This window comes from Oxyura jamaicensis, chromosome 24 (assembly GCF_011077185.1).
Source record: "Oxyura jamaicensis isolate SHBP4307 breed ruddy duck chromosome 24, BPBGC_Ojam_1.0, whole genome shotgun sequence".
NCBI classification, from domain to species: domain Eukaryota; kingdom Metazoa; phylum Chordata; class Aves; order Anseriformes; family Anatidae; genus Oxyura; species Oxyura jamaicensis.
In genome coordinates this window covers 7,456,745-7,471,526 of record NC_048916.1, presented here as the reverse complement: position 1 = coordinate 7,471,526, position 14,782 = coordinate 7,456,745, and the positions used below count along the sequence as shown (strand labels likewise).

General features: G+C 42.7%; 1 protein-coding gene across 1 annotated transcript; it reads right to left on the bottom strand.

Annotated features, from left to right (window-relative positions):
- Positions 1 to 26: 26 nt before the first annotated feature.
- Positions 27 to 14,714, bottom strand: HYOU1 (hypoxia up-regulated 1). The gene is made up of 24 exons (XM_035345931.1): positions 14,636 to 14,714; positions 14,258 to 14,351; positions 12,864 to 12,942; positions 12,409 to 12,563; positions 12,233 to 12,309; positions 11,461 to 11,642; positions 10,743 to 10,858; positions 9,864 to 10,047; positions 9,264 to 9,398; positions 8,264 to 8,346; positions 8,035 to 8,167; positions 7,537 to 7,724; positions 7,206 to 7,344; positions 7,037 to 7,097; positions 6,201 to 6,283; positions 5,379 to 5,573; positions 4,755 to 4,954; positions 4,014 to 4,101; positions 3,502 to 3,624; positions 2,946 to 3,079; positions 2,339 to 2,423; positions 1,652 to 1,904; positions 741 to 821; positions 27 to 214 (listed from the first exon to the last, which is right to left on the bottom strand). Exons 1-24 carry the CDS (start codon positions 14,697 to 14,699, stop codon positions 153 to 155), a joined length of 2,994 nt encoding a protein of 997 aa, XP_035201822.1. The 5' UTR covers positions 14,700 to 14,714; the 3' UTR covers positions 27 to 152.
- Between the last annotated feature and the right edge of the window lie 68 nt (positions 14,715 to 14,782).

The following is a 14,782-nucleotide window of genomic DNA, read 5'->3' as shown; positions in this document are numbered from 1 at the left end:
AAAAAAAAAAAAAAAAAACATCTCTATTCCATTTTGTTGTCAGACTGTTTGTTGTGTTCCATTTACATCATAACTAACTAGGTCCATTAAAAAAGAAAAAGAAAGTAACGATGAAATAAATAGATGCTGACACTAGTGGGATTTCAGGGGTGTTATAACTCATCGTTTTTTCGGCCTTCTCCTCCAGCTTCTAGTTTCTTCTCTTTTTTGGACTCTGTGTAATGAAATAAACAGTTACACACTGTAACAGCTTTTAGGGCATACAAGGCAGCATTGAAAGTCACTGACATTCTTTAAGTATTCCACTGAACTCTTTGTCTATTTACATAAGCCAGAGGAATGCTCTGGGAACTGATATTCAGCTCCAAAGAGCTGAAGACCTTACTGCCCTCCACCTGTTGAATATTGGTGTCTTCACAATACTACTGTCAGAAAAACCTGCAGATCAGTTCCGAGAGAGCTTTAAAAAAGACAGGCTTACACCTAAGGAATTGGCTACGAACTGTGTGACAGGCGCATAAATCAGCTGCTGAGGCAGTGGTACATTGTAACTTCACACTGAACAATTAACATTTTAAACTGTGAGAAACATAAAATTTTCATCTTCCCGTTTGCAGAATTAAGAACTGCTCCATATTCAGGATTTTCAGCATATTGCTATATCCTATATCCTTTTAGGATGAAAAAAGCCTGCACTCAGAGCTATCAAGTTCTAGACTATTGATCAAACATACACCCACCGGAGTCTGATTGAGGCTCATCACCTATTGCTTTCTCAGCTGTAGGAGGTTCCTCGGCTGGATTGATATCCTCAGGCTTATCTATGTATAAAGGAGAAAGAGCACAGAAGTTAAGGGAAAATACAGAGGTTAGATGCAGGGAGATTAAGAGACCAGCAGCAAGTGAGGTTTACAGACAAGTCAGCCATAGTGTCTCAGCAGGACTCCAGTAATTCACTCTGACAGTGGATCCCTCTAGCACACTCAAGAGGAACGTCACAGAACTGCTCCTTATTTCTCCCTGTCTGTCTGCTGGGCTTTATGTCCCTAGATGCCCTGGAGATCTACTTACAGACCAGCCACCTTTGGAATTGTGACTCTAAGAGTAACCAGCAGGCAACTCTGCTGACAAACAGCAGTCCAAATTTAAAAGGAATGGGATACTCAGAACCTGATGATCTTTTAAAAAAAAGTTCAGAAAACAACAAGCTTTAGTGTCCCAGGAATATGTTTTTCTGGGGCCCACCTAAGCTACGAACCTCTCTCATCAACAGCTCAATCCATTTCTTGATAAAGGACACAACCATTAATATTTTTTCTAGACATCCAGAAGGCAACCAATGGCTTATCTTTCTTACAAGGCAGACAGCCAGAGAGATAGATACTAAATAGGAAGATGTATCCTAGGTAATACATAAATCTTCCTTCCCAGAAAGCTAGCAGAAACAGAGGGCTGGGGAGGAAAGAAAAAAAAAAAAAAAAAAAAACACACAACTGTCATACCTAGATTTTCTCAACAGTCTTTGAGAATTAGGAGGATCATTTGATTCATCAGTTAACCGATGTCTTCACATATTTAGCTCCCTTTTAAAAATGTGTTACTATATAGCAATTATCTAATACTAAGGCCACACTTCCCACCCACGCCTTACCTTCTTGCTTCCCCTCCGTGGGAGGGATAGTGTTCTCACTCTCGGAGGTTGCTGTAGAATTCTTGCCTGAATCAGGTTTTGTGGCATTCTTCTCCTTTTTAGATTTGGGTTTTGCAAACTTGGCCTTGTTCAGAAGATACTGCACTTCCCTGTCCAAGGCTGCTATCTTGAGCTCTATGTCTTTGGACAGCAGGACAGGTTTCTCAGCAGGAGACAGCTTTTTCTGTTCAGCCAGTGTCTCATTTTTCCACATCTATGGGAAGGGAGGGGAAAGGTGCTTTTTGGATGTTTCTTAGTTCCAAGAACTACTATGTATCACGATCTCAGTCACCACTCCTGAGTGTTCTAACATCGCTCAAGATAACACTGCTCAGTGTTGCATTTCTACAAGTTTCTTAGTTACACAGACAAAGGACAAAGAAACAACCCTCAAAACCCAGTGGCTGCTTCTGAAAGACCATGTAGCCTGATTACTGGGCTATACCACCACTCTTGGAGATAACTGTCCACACATAACACAAAAAACATTCCCCTAGAGCTTTCTGGGGTCACACAGAGGATTAGAAAACATTGAAACACACAAAATCTTTGCTGGTGGCATGGAAACAAGATATGCATGCTCTATTCCCTGACTTTGGGTGAATGTACAGTAGCTACTACTTGAAACGGGAAGCACAACCAATTTACCATTGTTTCATTGATTGCTTTTTCCAGCGTACCCAGTTCCACTTCTGTGAATATCTGGTCAGACTCTGGAATCATGCGGGCTCCCCTTAAAGACAAAATAGAGTTTATTTTTGTTTAACCAAACAGACTATACATTGGCAACTCAGAGTTCACACCACCAGTAAAAACCAGTAACAGTCACTGTACATACCAAATTAGTATATTTTACACTTGTCTTTCTAACATCTGCTGCAGGAAACAAGAGTCCTAAATCTATCTCTGGATGTTAGGAATGGAATACAGGGTCAGCAAATGCAACTATCACAACAACAGAAGAACAGGGAAGACTCAAAAAGCTGAGGCCATAGAACCAAGAGGGAAAAAAAGTCTGCTTGGAAATAACAATGTGTCCAATGTATAACATTGGACACTTCCTCTTCTTCCAGTTTAAACAGTTTGCACACTTCCGTTAACGTGTTTTGCCAAAACAAGCACTTGGGAAGCTGAGTTTTGGCCATCTTTCCTCACAAGCACTACTTACTTTCAGAACATTTAATCTGGACAAGTTCTGCTGGCAACCCTTACGTTATGAGCTGCACAATTCTTATTCCTAAGAGCTTGCTCTTACTTGAGGAAGATGTTTGAGTGGTTAAGCAGACTCTCCAGGGCAGCCAGGCGTTCTGGCCATTTTCTCCTTTCCTCAACACGGAAAAAGAGGTTCCTACAAAGCTTCTTCAGCTCTGAAAGCTTGTCTTTCAGCTCCTGCAAAAGGGGGAGAGCAGAAAGCAGACAATTAGCTTGCCCAGTCTCTAACTCTTTCCCTTGTGAACGCTGTAAAGCCCAGAAGTTAAAACTTGCAGTTTTGTAGTTCTCTATTAAATACACTATTTCCATACAGTAAAATAAAATAAAAGCCATGTGACTAAGCTTTACACAAAATCAACAGGTTATTGCTGAGGCTGTTGAAGACCATTCACACACATCGAACGGTCAATGGAATGTGTCCAACCACACATTCATGTGGTTGGAAGAACTAGTACATATTACATCTGTGCACTGCAGAAGCTATACATTTTCGAGAACTAGATTATAAAGATTCGAGATGGATCAATACTCTGTCAGCCCATATGATGATTTCTATGTCAGTTATAGCAGACTGGTATCTCAACTCCATGCAGCAATACCTTAGTTGCAGCTGCATAGCCCTCCTCCTCCATCCAATTCGAAGCTTCACTAAGTTTTTTCAAAATTTCTTCTCTCTCCTCCTCTGTTGAGACAAACTGATACTCTTCTTGGTAAAGCTTGTCCTGAAAAGAACAAAGCAAGCATTCCCTTCAAACAACACTGAGTATGAAAGAAAAAGCCACCAGATCACCCGCTAGTAACTGGGATGCACTCTGAAGTCCAGGAATGCTGCATGCATTGCCTAGGAGATTCTCATTCAACCTTCCCAGATCTGAGCTCCTGCTCCCAGCATTTCTATGTGCATGATGGTAGATGTGCTAAAAGTTAATTCTGCATTTAGGAAACCTCTCAATTCCACATGGACCTGGGAGGCCTAATGTTAGAGAAGGTGACTGAAGGTGACAGCTGGGCTCTTCAAATCAGCTCAAAGAACCCTGCATCCAGATCAGCCAAACCACATGAGCCATTTCTACCCACATTCCAGGAATTCTCATTTCTTTATATTTCTTACCTGGGTCTCAAAGATGAAGGACTCCAAGCTGTTGGCTGATTTTTCTCTTTCCTGTTTCTCTAGATCTCTGACTGTCAAGTCTTGAAGTCTAGCATGTGAACAGAGCAGAAATCGAAAGTAGTAAATGCCTTTAGATGAGCACCACATCATATACACCAGTTTCTGAGCAATCACCATTCCTTCAATCCTCCATCTCTAGGAGAGGAAGGTGACAGATGGAAAAGATTGAGAGAGAGACAGCAGAGAATCCTAGTTTTGAAGTCACAAAACTCAGAGCATTGACTATTTGAAGCCAGAAACACTCTTTGACTCAAGAAATCCAGCAGCACTCTAACAAATTTTACTATTTGTGTAACGTTTCTCTGGCTGCTGCTACCTCCTCTTACACCAAGAACTCTGTTAGGTTGAGTGTGATCTCTACATTAAGTGCTGCAGTCCCAGAATGCAGACATGTGCCGTGGCAATTCCGATTTGCCATCAGTTTCTTTGGAGATATTTTTCCCTGGTTCATTTCAAGCAGCTGTCAAAGACAGAAATCTAATCTAAGACCAGATTGGGCATCAAGGACCAAAGAAGGAACGTTTCACTCGAAAATCAGTTTAAGGGGAAAAAAAAGGTGTCACTCCTGCACAGGGAATACAAATTGCTAAGAGGTAATTTTTGAAGTTTTCTTCCTTTTGCCCCAAAGCAACTCACTTCCTTCATCTAGGCTTTAACCAATCAGAGTCATTTAAAACATACTTTTTCATTGAGCTCTTCAGTTCATCCTCTGACAGGTCAGGCACATCATTTACATCCAGTTCCATGGTGATTTCATGGACAAGCTTTTGCTTCTTGGGTGTTTTGATTTTCTTCTCTTCCTCTGTTTTAGTAGCTGTGCTCGCACCAGAACTTTTGGACAGTTCTTCTTCTTTCATAGTTTCTCTATTTTCTTTGGGATCCTGTAACAGACAAGATAAATTTTCAGACAAGCAGACAGATTTGCATTGTGTTCCAATAACAGCCTGAAAGATGTTTCTAATGCAGCTGAATTCAAAGGACCTAGTTACCAAAGACCACCCAAGCAAGTAAGTAGTCTTGGGCATATCTGCAGGACAAAATTAGAAGAATGCATCAACATTTTCACGGAAATTCTGTATGCAGACAAGACACCGACAACTTAAAAAGGAATAAAGGACAAAGAGAGGCTTCAGTAGAAAAGAGATGTGTTTTCTGAAACTGAAGACTAACTAAACTTTTTCCAAGGCAGGCCATTAATAGAGAAAGAATGCCACTGAACACTGCAAAACAATAGGAATTTATTTGCTCCAAATGTACCCCTCAGACTCCAAAGTCTCAGTCCCATTCTTTCAACCTGATGCTTACCTGAGACTCTAACTTTTCGCCTTTTTCCTTTTTTTGTGGTTCTTCTTTCAGAGGGGTACTTTCTGCCTGATCTGGAAGTGGTGACTGCTGTTTCTCTTCTCCCTGCTCTTCACCAGCATCTTCTGCACTGCTCTTCTGGCCTTGTTTCACTCCCTGCTCTTCTTTAGCTGTTTCTGCTAGGCTTTCTTCTTCTTCCTGACCACCACAGAGTCAAGTAAAGGGAAAAAAAAAAAAAAAAAAAGAACGTTTCTGACTAGAAATTCCATGCAAACATTTCACAGAACAGATAATTCTCTGCAAAAACACAGCGTTCACAGAGAAAGCAGACATTAATGAGGGACTGTACTGGGTGGGGTAGAGGCAGAATATTAAGAGACACTTTAGTGCAGAACATGAATCCATGGCACAGAACTTTCATCTCACTGGAAGGAAACCAAATCAGTACTCCCAGTGAAACTGCAGTTGTGCCTATATGGCCCAGAAGAAAACAAGTAGCCTGCTAGACACTTATACTAACACCACAGACAGAAATGTATCTATATGTCTCCAGAACAATTTAGAGACAAGACACTTCAACAGAAACAACTCCTGTAATGTTAGTCCATCATTGCTGGACTTGCCACCAAAAGACCACAAGTTTCTTTAAATGCATCAATTTCAGAGGAATACAGAACTTTCTGAAAAGTACATATTTAGAAGTTCTGACACCCTGCTAGACACCTTGAATTCTGCTCACGTAAATTTGCTGCCTCTTTAGCAACCATAGCAAGACCTAGCGACTTCCTTTCACCTAGCTGTCAGGGCAGTCACCCTGGGGCTCACCTGAACTGAGTCTGTCAGGTTCTCTCCAGTCTCTGGTGTATGGCCACCACCCCCAAACAGGCTTGAGATTGTGTTTCCAAGTTCTGTCAACAGGAGACAAAAAGTCCAGAATACCGTATTTCTGAATGAAGAAGTAAGCCCTCTTCAGCGATCAGTTCTTCCCTCACAACTTTAATGATGACCAAGGAGCTTCCCAACAGGTTTGCTACATACACTGCAGAACCTCATTCTTCTTGACCTTATTTTGTGCTTCTGCGTGCACACAGAAGTTGGGCCTCCACCTCTGCAAATTTGTTACTTCAGCTAAATGCTCCAAGTTTCAGACTGTGACTGCATTAGCCATCTCTCCCCTTCACTTCCAAACATGCAGGTTTCCAACTCCTCCATATAGGTAGTCTTTGCACTTTTCCCTGTATAGAAAGTCTTTGCACTTTCTCTAAAATCCAAGAAGTGCAAAGCACAGATGAGAGCATCACGACCCAGACAACCTGAAGGAAAAATGTTGCAGGGTTGTGGATGCAGGACTTCCCTTCAGGACAGACCTCCTGAAATGATCAGATGTAAAGGAACAAGGAGAACACCACCTATTTTTCAACTTGCAATGCATGCAATAGTCACCTTAGGAATGTATGACATCTCAGAGCACGCAGAAGCCACTTGCACAGGGCTTCTGTGTGTTCTGGAGCTGTTGATATCAGAGACTACGGCTATCTGTCTAATTTCCACCCCTCAAATACATGGTGCTTGCTGTGCTCAGAGAAACAGTATGCTTATAGTAACCCCATATACTGCTAATAAATAAAAAGTCAGTATGAATATTAAAGTTCAGTGTTTACTTGTTAGAGTTGACTCCTCCTCCAGTTTGTCTTCCACCAAGGTCTCAAACACAGATTCCACCTTGGAGAAGTGAGCATAGAATTAGTTTTAAGAAGGGACCATCACTAGCATAAACAAGGACACAACTGAGAAGATATGCAAGTTGACAAACATCACAACAGGGCTTACCCGGTCAAGACTTAGTACTCCACTCTCATCCATATTGAAGTGAGCTTTGATGCCTTTGGACTCGTAATCTAAGTGCTTCTTGAAACTGTCTCCAACTCCCTTTAACCTCACAGTAGTGAGATTGAGAGATCCAAAAATCCTGATGATAGACAAAAGCAGAAAGTAATTAAACTTAAGATGCAGAACAGCTATCCATTTCTCACATCCACAACGTTGGACAACTGCACTAAACAGCATTGTTTCTTTTGCTAAAACATAATTTGGAGAACTAATAGGCTGGGCACACTGCATTGTCATGGGGCTGTCTGCTCTGTTGCTGGACTCAACTCACCGCAAGTCATCCTGGTTCAGGAAAGACAGATCTCCATAGTTGACATAGAACTCAAAGTCATCTGTATAGCGGTTGAAAGTGATAACTTTACGCTGTGGATAGGGTGCCATGCGCTGGAACAAAATCCTCTTATTATGCTTTAAACTCTTGGATTTATCATCTTCCTCAACTTCACGAGTAAACTCCACCTGAATCACAAATACAAAGTAAGACAAAACAACTACAAGCTTCCTTTATAGTATCCTATGTTAGAGGCTTCCACAGCATTTGACTGCCCTACCTCATGCAAAAGTTGGGGAACAGATATGTATTTTTCAAGAGATTTCTATATGCCTGACTTCTTAGATATATCACTTCTGTATTACTGAATATTTATTCTGTTTTCTTTATTAGATTTGCAGAAAAATCTCCATAGCTTCCTCGCTCAAAAAAATCCAATAGGTCATTTCTCCCCATTTACCCACATCTTTTTACAAAAGAAGGCAAGCCAAGGGTTACCTGGATAGGAAACATAGCTGCATCTCGAACCACAAAAGGCTTCACCTTAAAGGCTTTGCTCAGAGCAGCTGCCTGGTAGACTGCACCCATAGCTGCAGCCTCATCAGCATTGATATTCTTGCCCAGTTCTTCTCTATGAAGTGAAAAGCAAAAGATATGAGCTTTGCAGCCATTGCCATGAGCAGTAATTTGTCAATAGGAGACATACTAGGGGGCCTCACATACTCACTTGCCCACAGCTTTCAGCAAAACATCCTGCACTTTGGGGACCCGTGTGGCACCGCCAACTAGAATCACCTGGTCAATTCCATCCTAGGGATTGGAAACAGTCACCTTGTCTTTGAGAAAGCAATTTTGGAAAGCTAAGTTCAGGGCTTCCTTATGGTTCTTCCCCGGACACCACACTCTGATGCGGTGCTTTAAGAACAACCATGCTACATGCTGCAGTCCTAATGCAGGTCAGTGCCTGAGGTCTCAGACAGGCTGATGTGAGCCATGCCAGCAACAGAACCTAGAATCAGGTCTATCAAACATGGTTGATATGGCCACTGCTAAAAGTCACCTGAAACGTGGGACTTAATTTAGAATTAAACAAACTACAGTTTATGCCAGATGAGTCAGTGACTCAGACAGCAAGCTGAACCAGAACAGACAAAAACCCAGCCTCTAAGAGGTGAATCAATGTCTTGCTTTGAATACAGTAGCCAAAAGATGCTCAAGAGTATGCTGGTGTTCTGGAATGTGAGCATTTAGCAGCACAGTAAGTCTCTCCAAATGACTGCATCACATTTGGTCCAACTGCAATAAGAAACAGGGCTTCTAAAGCGAGCGCTCAAACAAGAAGCCTGAACAGCAGCAATTCTGTTTCCAAGCGGTTTAAGATAAAACTTCAGAAGAGAGACCAGAACCAGCATCCCAGACAAAACAAGGAAAGACCAGTCTTTAAAACCTACAGCCCAAGAACAAAGATTTTTTTTTTTAAACAGAAATAAAACACTCCTCCAACTACCTTATTTCTGGTAGATACTGCAGAGCCACAACAGACCCCTGCTTGACACTGCAAGAAGTAAGTTCTCTGCACACCACTGTCTACTACAACAGCAGGCATCTGTACCTCTCAGCAGTGCTGATGCCTTGTAAATAACACAGTCACTGATGCTTTGATCATGATGTGACAGCAGCTCCACAAATGGAAACCTTCAGGCTTCTTAATGGATTCCTAAACATACCAATTTCATTTCTGCGCTGCTCAGAGCCTGTTGCACAGGTCCTGGGACTCGTTGAAACAAGTCAGAGCACAAATCCTCAAATTCTTGCCTTGTGACTTTGGCCTTGAAGTCAATATCATCCAGTAGACCCTCTATCTGTTCAGGGAAAAACAAAAAATAATAATATCCATGAAACATTCTACAATCAAAATATCTGCTTGATTTGCCCAGTGTGTAAAAAGTTCCAGCTTTGTTAATGCACTTATAACTTGACCGCACTTCATCTGAATCCTACAGTCGTTAAGGTGATGAGAAGATAGAATGCAGACATAACAGACAGCTTCTCTCAGACGCTGTGAAAGTTTATTTACCAAGCTTCACACAGCTTTTACCTAATACACTAATCTGATCAGTAGTGCTACTACGTGGGCACAAGTTTAGAGGAACTGCCAGTGCCATCACCTCTGAAATACCAGGAGTGATGCTTTTCAGCATACTGACACTGCAGAGAAACAGTTATGCCTTATGAATATTTAACTATTTAGTAGATAATTAATCTAAATAATATCATCCCACCCTCAGTCCTAAGAACTCTGGAAATCCTGCAACAAAAAGTCACACCTGTGCCACATGGTCAGCATTTGCACTCAGGACAGTTTTCAGACGATTGGCCTCCTTTAGTAGTTTGGCCATGGCCCGGGGATTCTTTCGGACATCTTTTGAGGGATGTTGATCATTAAAGAGCTTTGCCAAGTAATCCCGGAGACGAAGCTCCATCTCTAAACCCCCAAGAGTACGGTCAAACCTGAAAAAAAAAAAAAAGAACCAGGATATAATAAATTAAAACAAGTTGAAAGCAAACAAACCTCATGTATTATTTCACAACTATGCCAAGCAGAAAGTGGTCAAAAATAGCTGAAGTACTATTATCTGTGTCTGCAAAAGAATGACAGTTGCTCCAAAAAGAACATATTACATAAACCATGAAAAGAAAGATTCACCACCACAGCAGCCATTGTACAGGAAATTTCATCATATGTATGGTAAAGGCCTTATTGTTAAGCCCATCAAGCAGCTGAGAAGCCAAGGGATAACTGTGTCAGGTCACAGGTATTTTATCGAAAACAGTAGTATAAGTGTTTTCAGAGTTAAAACCGCAGAGCTGGATATCTACAGCACTCTCCCCCCTCTACTTAAGATCTTATCAAATGGAATAAGATTAAAACGGGTTGAGGCTGTATTTTTTTTTTTAAAAAAAGAAGCCTGAAACAGATTAAGTATACTGATTGCCTCCTGGGCTCTTGCAATTTCTCAGCTACCTTCTGCAGTGATGTAAGAAATATTAACAACTGTAGGCTTCTCACTCTACATTCTTCCTACTTTATGATCCAATTACCACGCTGAAGTCTCATTCAAACTTTCTATGTTTAGAAGACTGTGAAACAAATGATTTATTTCCTGAGACCTTCAGGTTTTGCACAACTCATGTTGAATTCTTACCCAATGCCCTGGATCTGCAATTGAGGTTGGGTTCCCGAGTCCTTAGTTTTCACTGTCTGATACGTAACAATAGTACAAACGGTGCTTCCTGCTCCCATGTCGTAAAACATGATATTCTGAAAAGAGAAGCTGGGACGGTGAAGCAGAAACACTTGGATATCCCCCATGAATAAGGAAAGAACACATGGCTTTCCAAGTTTGATACAGGCCAAGGCTATGTCTACTCCCTAGACTGGCTTTATACCAGATGACAGAGATGCAGGACTCGTATCTCGATCAAACTACGGAGATGTGCAGGGTCGTGCCTGACACAGATAGACAAGAAAATCTTTTTCACCCATTTTGTAAATCAGAAATCAAAGTTTTGCTCTTTAAAAGTTTCTTAAACCTCAGGAAAATCAACTATTTCAGAGTCAGTCTTCCAATACCTTAAAAAAAAAAAAAGCTAATGTTACTCCCCACCAGCTGATGGGCAAGAAACACACACACTTTTTCAAGATGGGAACTTCCAGACACTCCAGAAGCTCTGAGGCTTTTAAGGCTCTACCACATTCACACAGGATATCATATCTTCATCTTGTTGATGAACACATGAAAACAGAGGACACTGGCTGAACAGCAAGTCCACTTCCTCACTGTTAAGGCCTTTTTGATTTTATCTGCAGCACTTCTCCTGCATGCATGCACTTGCATGGGACTATCTCCCAACTACACCTACCTGTGCCGTGGCATTGATGTCTTTCCTCCTAAAAACTCCATAATTCAATGCTACAGCAGTGTTGTCGTTGATCAGCTGCAGAACCTTCAAGTCAGCCATGCGAGCGGCATGCAGAACTGCCCTCCTCTCCGCCTGGTTGAAGTAGGTGGGAACAGTGATCACTGCATCCTTGATGGGTTGCTCTGAAAGAGTTGGTAGAAGTTTTTCTATCAGGGTAGCCACATGGAAAGACAACATAATGAAGTGATGGTACCAAAACAGAGAATCCAAGCTAAAGACACCTATATAACTCAATCCTGAAGCAACAATAGCAGCTAGTATCATTTGAGATTACTCCATTCCCTGTTTAAATCAAGCAGACTTTTCAGATTCTCATGAAGCCACAAGTCTACCGCTTGGCTTTTGTGTATTAAAATAATCTCAAATGCCTTAAATTTTAGCAGATATGATCTACATGGAACCTTACTTTATCAATGAATTGCATTCAATCTCCAGAGTAAAAAGAATTTGGACTGGCTCTGGTATTACCAATCAAACACCACACCGCTTCCTAGTAATGTCTCAAATGAAACACATCGACCAAATTGACCTGTAATTTTCATTACTTTGTGATTTCATTACCACCAGAGCATGGAAACATACTGTTTCTAAGATGACCCAACATCCCATTTCTAAGAAACCATGGGTTTTCCAGACACCTTCTGTCTCTATTCACATTTTATAATACACAAACTTATACAGATACTTTAAGAAACATATAAATCCTTCCAACCTGCAAATTCCTCAGCCAGACCACGTGAATAGTTCAGGACCATACCAAGCATTTCCTCTGGAGAATACTGTACCACCCTACAAGAAACAGAGAAGAAATGAAGTTACAACAGAGTCAGCTACATAAGTCCAATAGCAAAAGTCCTACTCACAAGTAACCCAGAAGCAGTTACTTACTGGGATAGCTTGAAGATAACTGTCTGTCTCTTTTCATCCTCCACCAGTTCATGTTCTGGGAACCGGGTCTGGTACAGCGCCACTTGGGGGTTATTGATGTGCTTACCCAGAAGATCCTGAAAGTATCTGAATGCCACTTTGGGGGTCCTTATAGACTACAGAAAGAAAGAACAAATCACTCAACTGCATTTGTTTGTCCTTCCTGCTGTCAAACAAACCTCTCCCAATCTACATGGTGAACAATTCTTGTGATGGGATTTTGGAACACAAGCCTGGTACACAAAGAGCTAGTAGAGAAAGCCAGCAAAACACCAAGGAGATAAGAAAGCAACTACAGGGCAAGAAATAAAATTTCCTCTTAATACAGGTATTTATCATGAAGGACCCAACTGTGGGAACACACCTTCTCATGTACATGAACTGCAGCTGGCATAAGAAGCAATGTGAACTCTTACCATTCCTAGTGCACTATCACCAAAGAGACGTTCATTTTCCTTCAAAGAAACAGCCACAGGTGTTTTCCTTCGTGATTCCCTATACAGAAAAAAAACAGCAATGCAGGTAAACGTTCAGTACAGAGGTCCTAGTGACAAAGGGTAGCAATTCCTTTCCAGAAAGACTGAAAGAAGGTTTTCAGATACCACCTACAGTGAGGAAGACCAGTTCTATTAATCGAAAGAGCTGCAAATAGCAGCATCTCTCTTCAGAACTTTCATATCTTCCAGTGTTCTTCATGACAAGCGCAACTAACACGCTTGACCGAAACATGGACAGCTATCTTTCAGATTAACAGCTAAAGTTTTGGAGTTGTATAATTTTTCCCATAGCACTAAACTACTTAACAAGAGATTAATAATTTCTGCTACAAATCCAAGTATGAAAACACCAAGATGAATATTTCATTGGGATAACTATCAAATGGCTTGAAGTTGTCCACCAAGTTCATAAATACCTTTGCAGGCTATACACTTCTGAATACCTTGTAACATGTTAGCAGTTTTCTATCATAAGGCTACAACAAAATGACTTGACATGAAGAAGAAAGACTCACAAGCAATGTTCTAGAATGTGCTACTCTGTAATTAGACAGAACTTGCATAATTTTTGCTTCCCTCCACCAATGAGAGAATCAAGACAGTTCCCTCATTCTGTCAATGACTGCCACCTTTCAGGGAGTTAGGTGAAAAACACACTTACTACCTGAGTCTAGACCCCCTCCAAAAGCAAGGATGTTCCTGATCAAAGATCCTCTCCCACCCATGTTTTTTCCATTCATTATCTTGAGAACTGGTGGCAGCAACAGCAGCCAGGTGAAAGATGACTTTTATTTGCTTCACAAGTGACTGGGGGTTCTGAGCAGCAACACAAACCTACTTTCATATTCCCTTATGGAGAACTGAGAATCTGGCTTCTTGACGGTATATGCAGGAACATGACACTACACCCTTCCACATCTGTACAACAATGCGTTCTCAGTTATACAGACCTTGGGTCACTTGCTTACAATGTGCCCAAAGCGCAGCTCAGCACCTCTAAGACAAGAGTAAAGACCAATCTGCTGCCCTAGTGCTCAGGTTTGCACTCCACAGGCACTCAGTGACGCTCAGAAGTGCTAGGACTGAATTCAGGCAATCCTAAATTAGACACCAGGGATGTTTCTCATGCAACACTGGAATAGAACTACCTGAACTCTCCAACACCCCAAAATTTTGACTCCTAATGGTGTTTGTGATGACCTCTCAGGTCCCAGTACAAGACAGTCGCTAGAAACACGCATGAGCAGAAGCCCAGGCCGCCCCAGCTACACGCAGTACCGGCACTCAGACGAGCTACAGGAACAGTTGCTTACTTGTTCAGGACAATCTCCATCGGCACGCCAGGCTTCACGATGGCAATCTTCATCGACTCGCTGCCCATGTCCACGGACATCACGGCCACAGGCTCTGCGGCACGCGAGGGAAGCAGACGCGGTAAGGGTCCGTGCTCCGGCAGGGGACAGACGCTGCTCCCCGGCGAGCATCCCCGGGCCGGGAGAGACACCACGCGGGGCGCTCCCGCGGCACGGGTCCCACCAAGCGCGCCCCGGGCCGCCGCAGGGCTGCTGGCTGCTCCTGCCGCCCCGGCCCGCACCTAGAGCCGCGGGGAGGCCCCGCGCCCAGTGCTAGCCCCCACTGTGTCCGCAGCCCGGCCCAGGCCTCGCCGCGCGAAGCCCCGCGCCCCCACGTACCTGCCCGCGGCGGGAGGCAGGCAAGCAGCAGCCAGCCCAGCGCCCAGCAGGGCGTCCGCGCCATGTCCTCGCCGCCGCCGTGCGCGGCCCCGGAGCGCCCCGCCCGCCCCTCACGGCCCGGCCCGGCCCGGCCCGGCCCGACCCGCC

What these genes read in the sequence shown, in the direction of transcription:
- HYOU1 (XM_035345931.1), bottom strand. Translation starts at nt 14,699, where the DNA reads ATGGCGCGGACGCCCTGCTGGGCGCTGGGCTGGCTGCTGCTTGCCTGC. An exon ending in GAGTACTAAGTCTTGACCGG is followed by an intron (nt 7,098 to 7,205) that starts GTAAGCCCTGTT and finishes CACTTCTCCAAG; the next exon opens with GTGGAATCTGTGTTTGAGAC. An exon ending in GGAGGAGTCAACTCTAACAA is followed by an intron (nt 6,284 to 7,036) that starts GTAAACACTGAA and finishes TCCTGTTGACAG; the next exon opens with AACTTGGAAACACAATCTCA.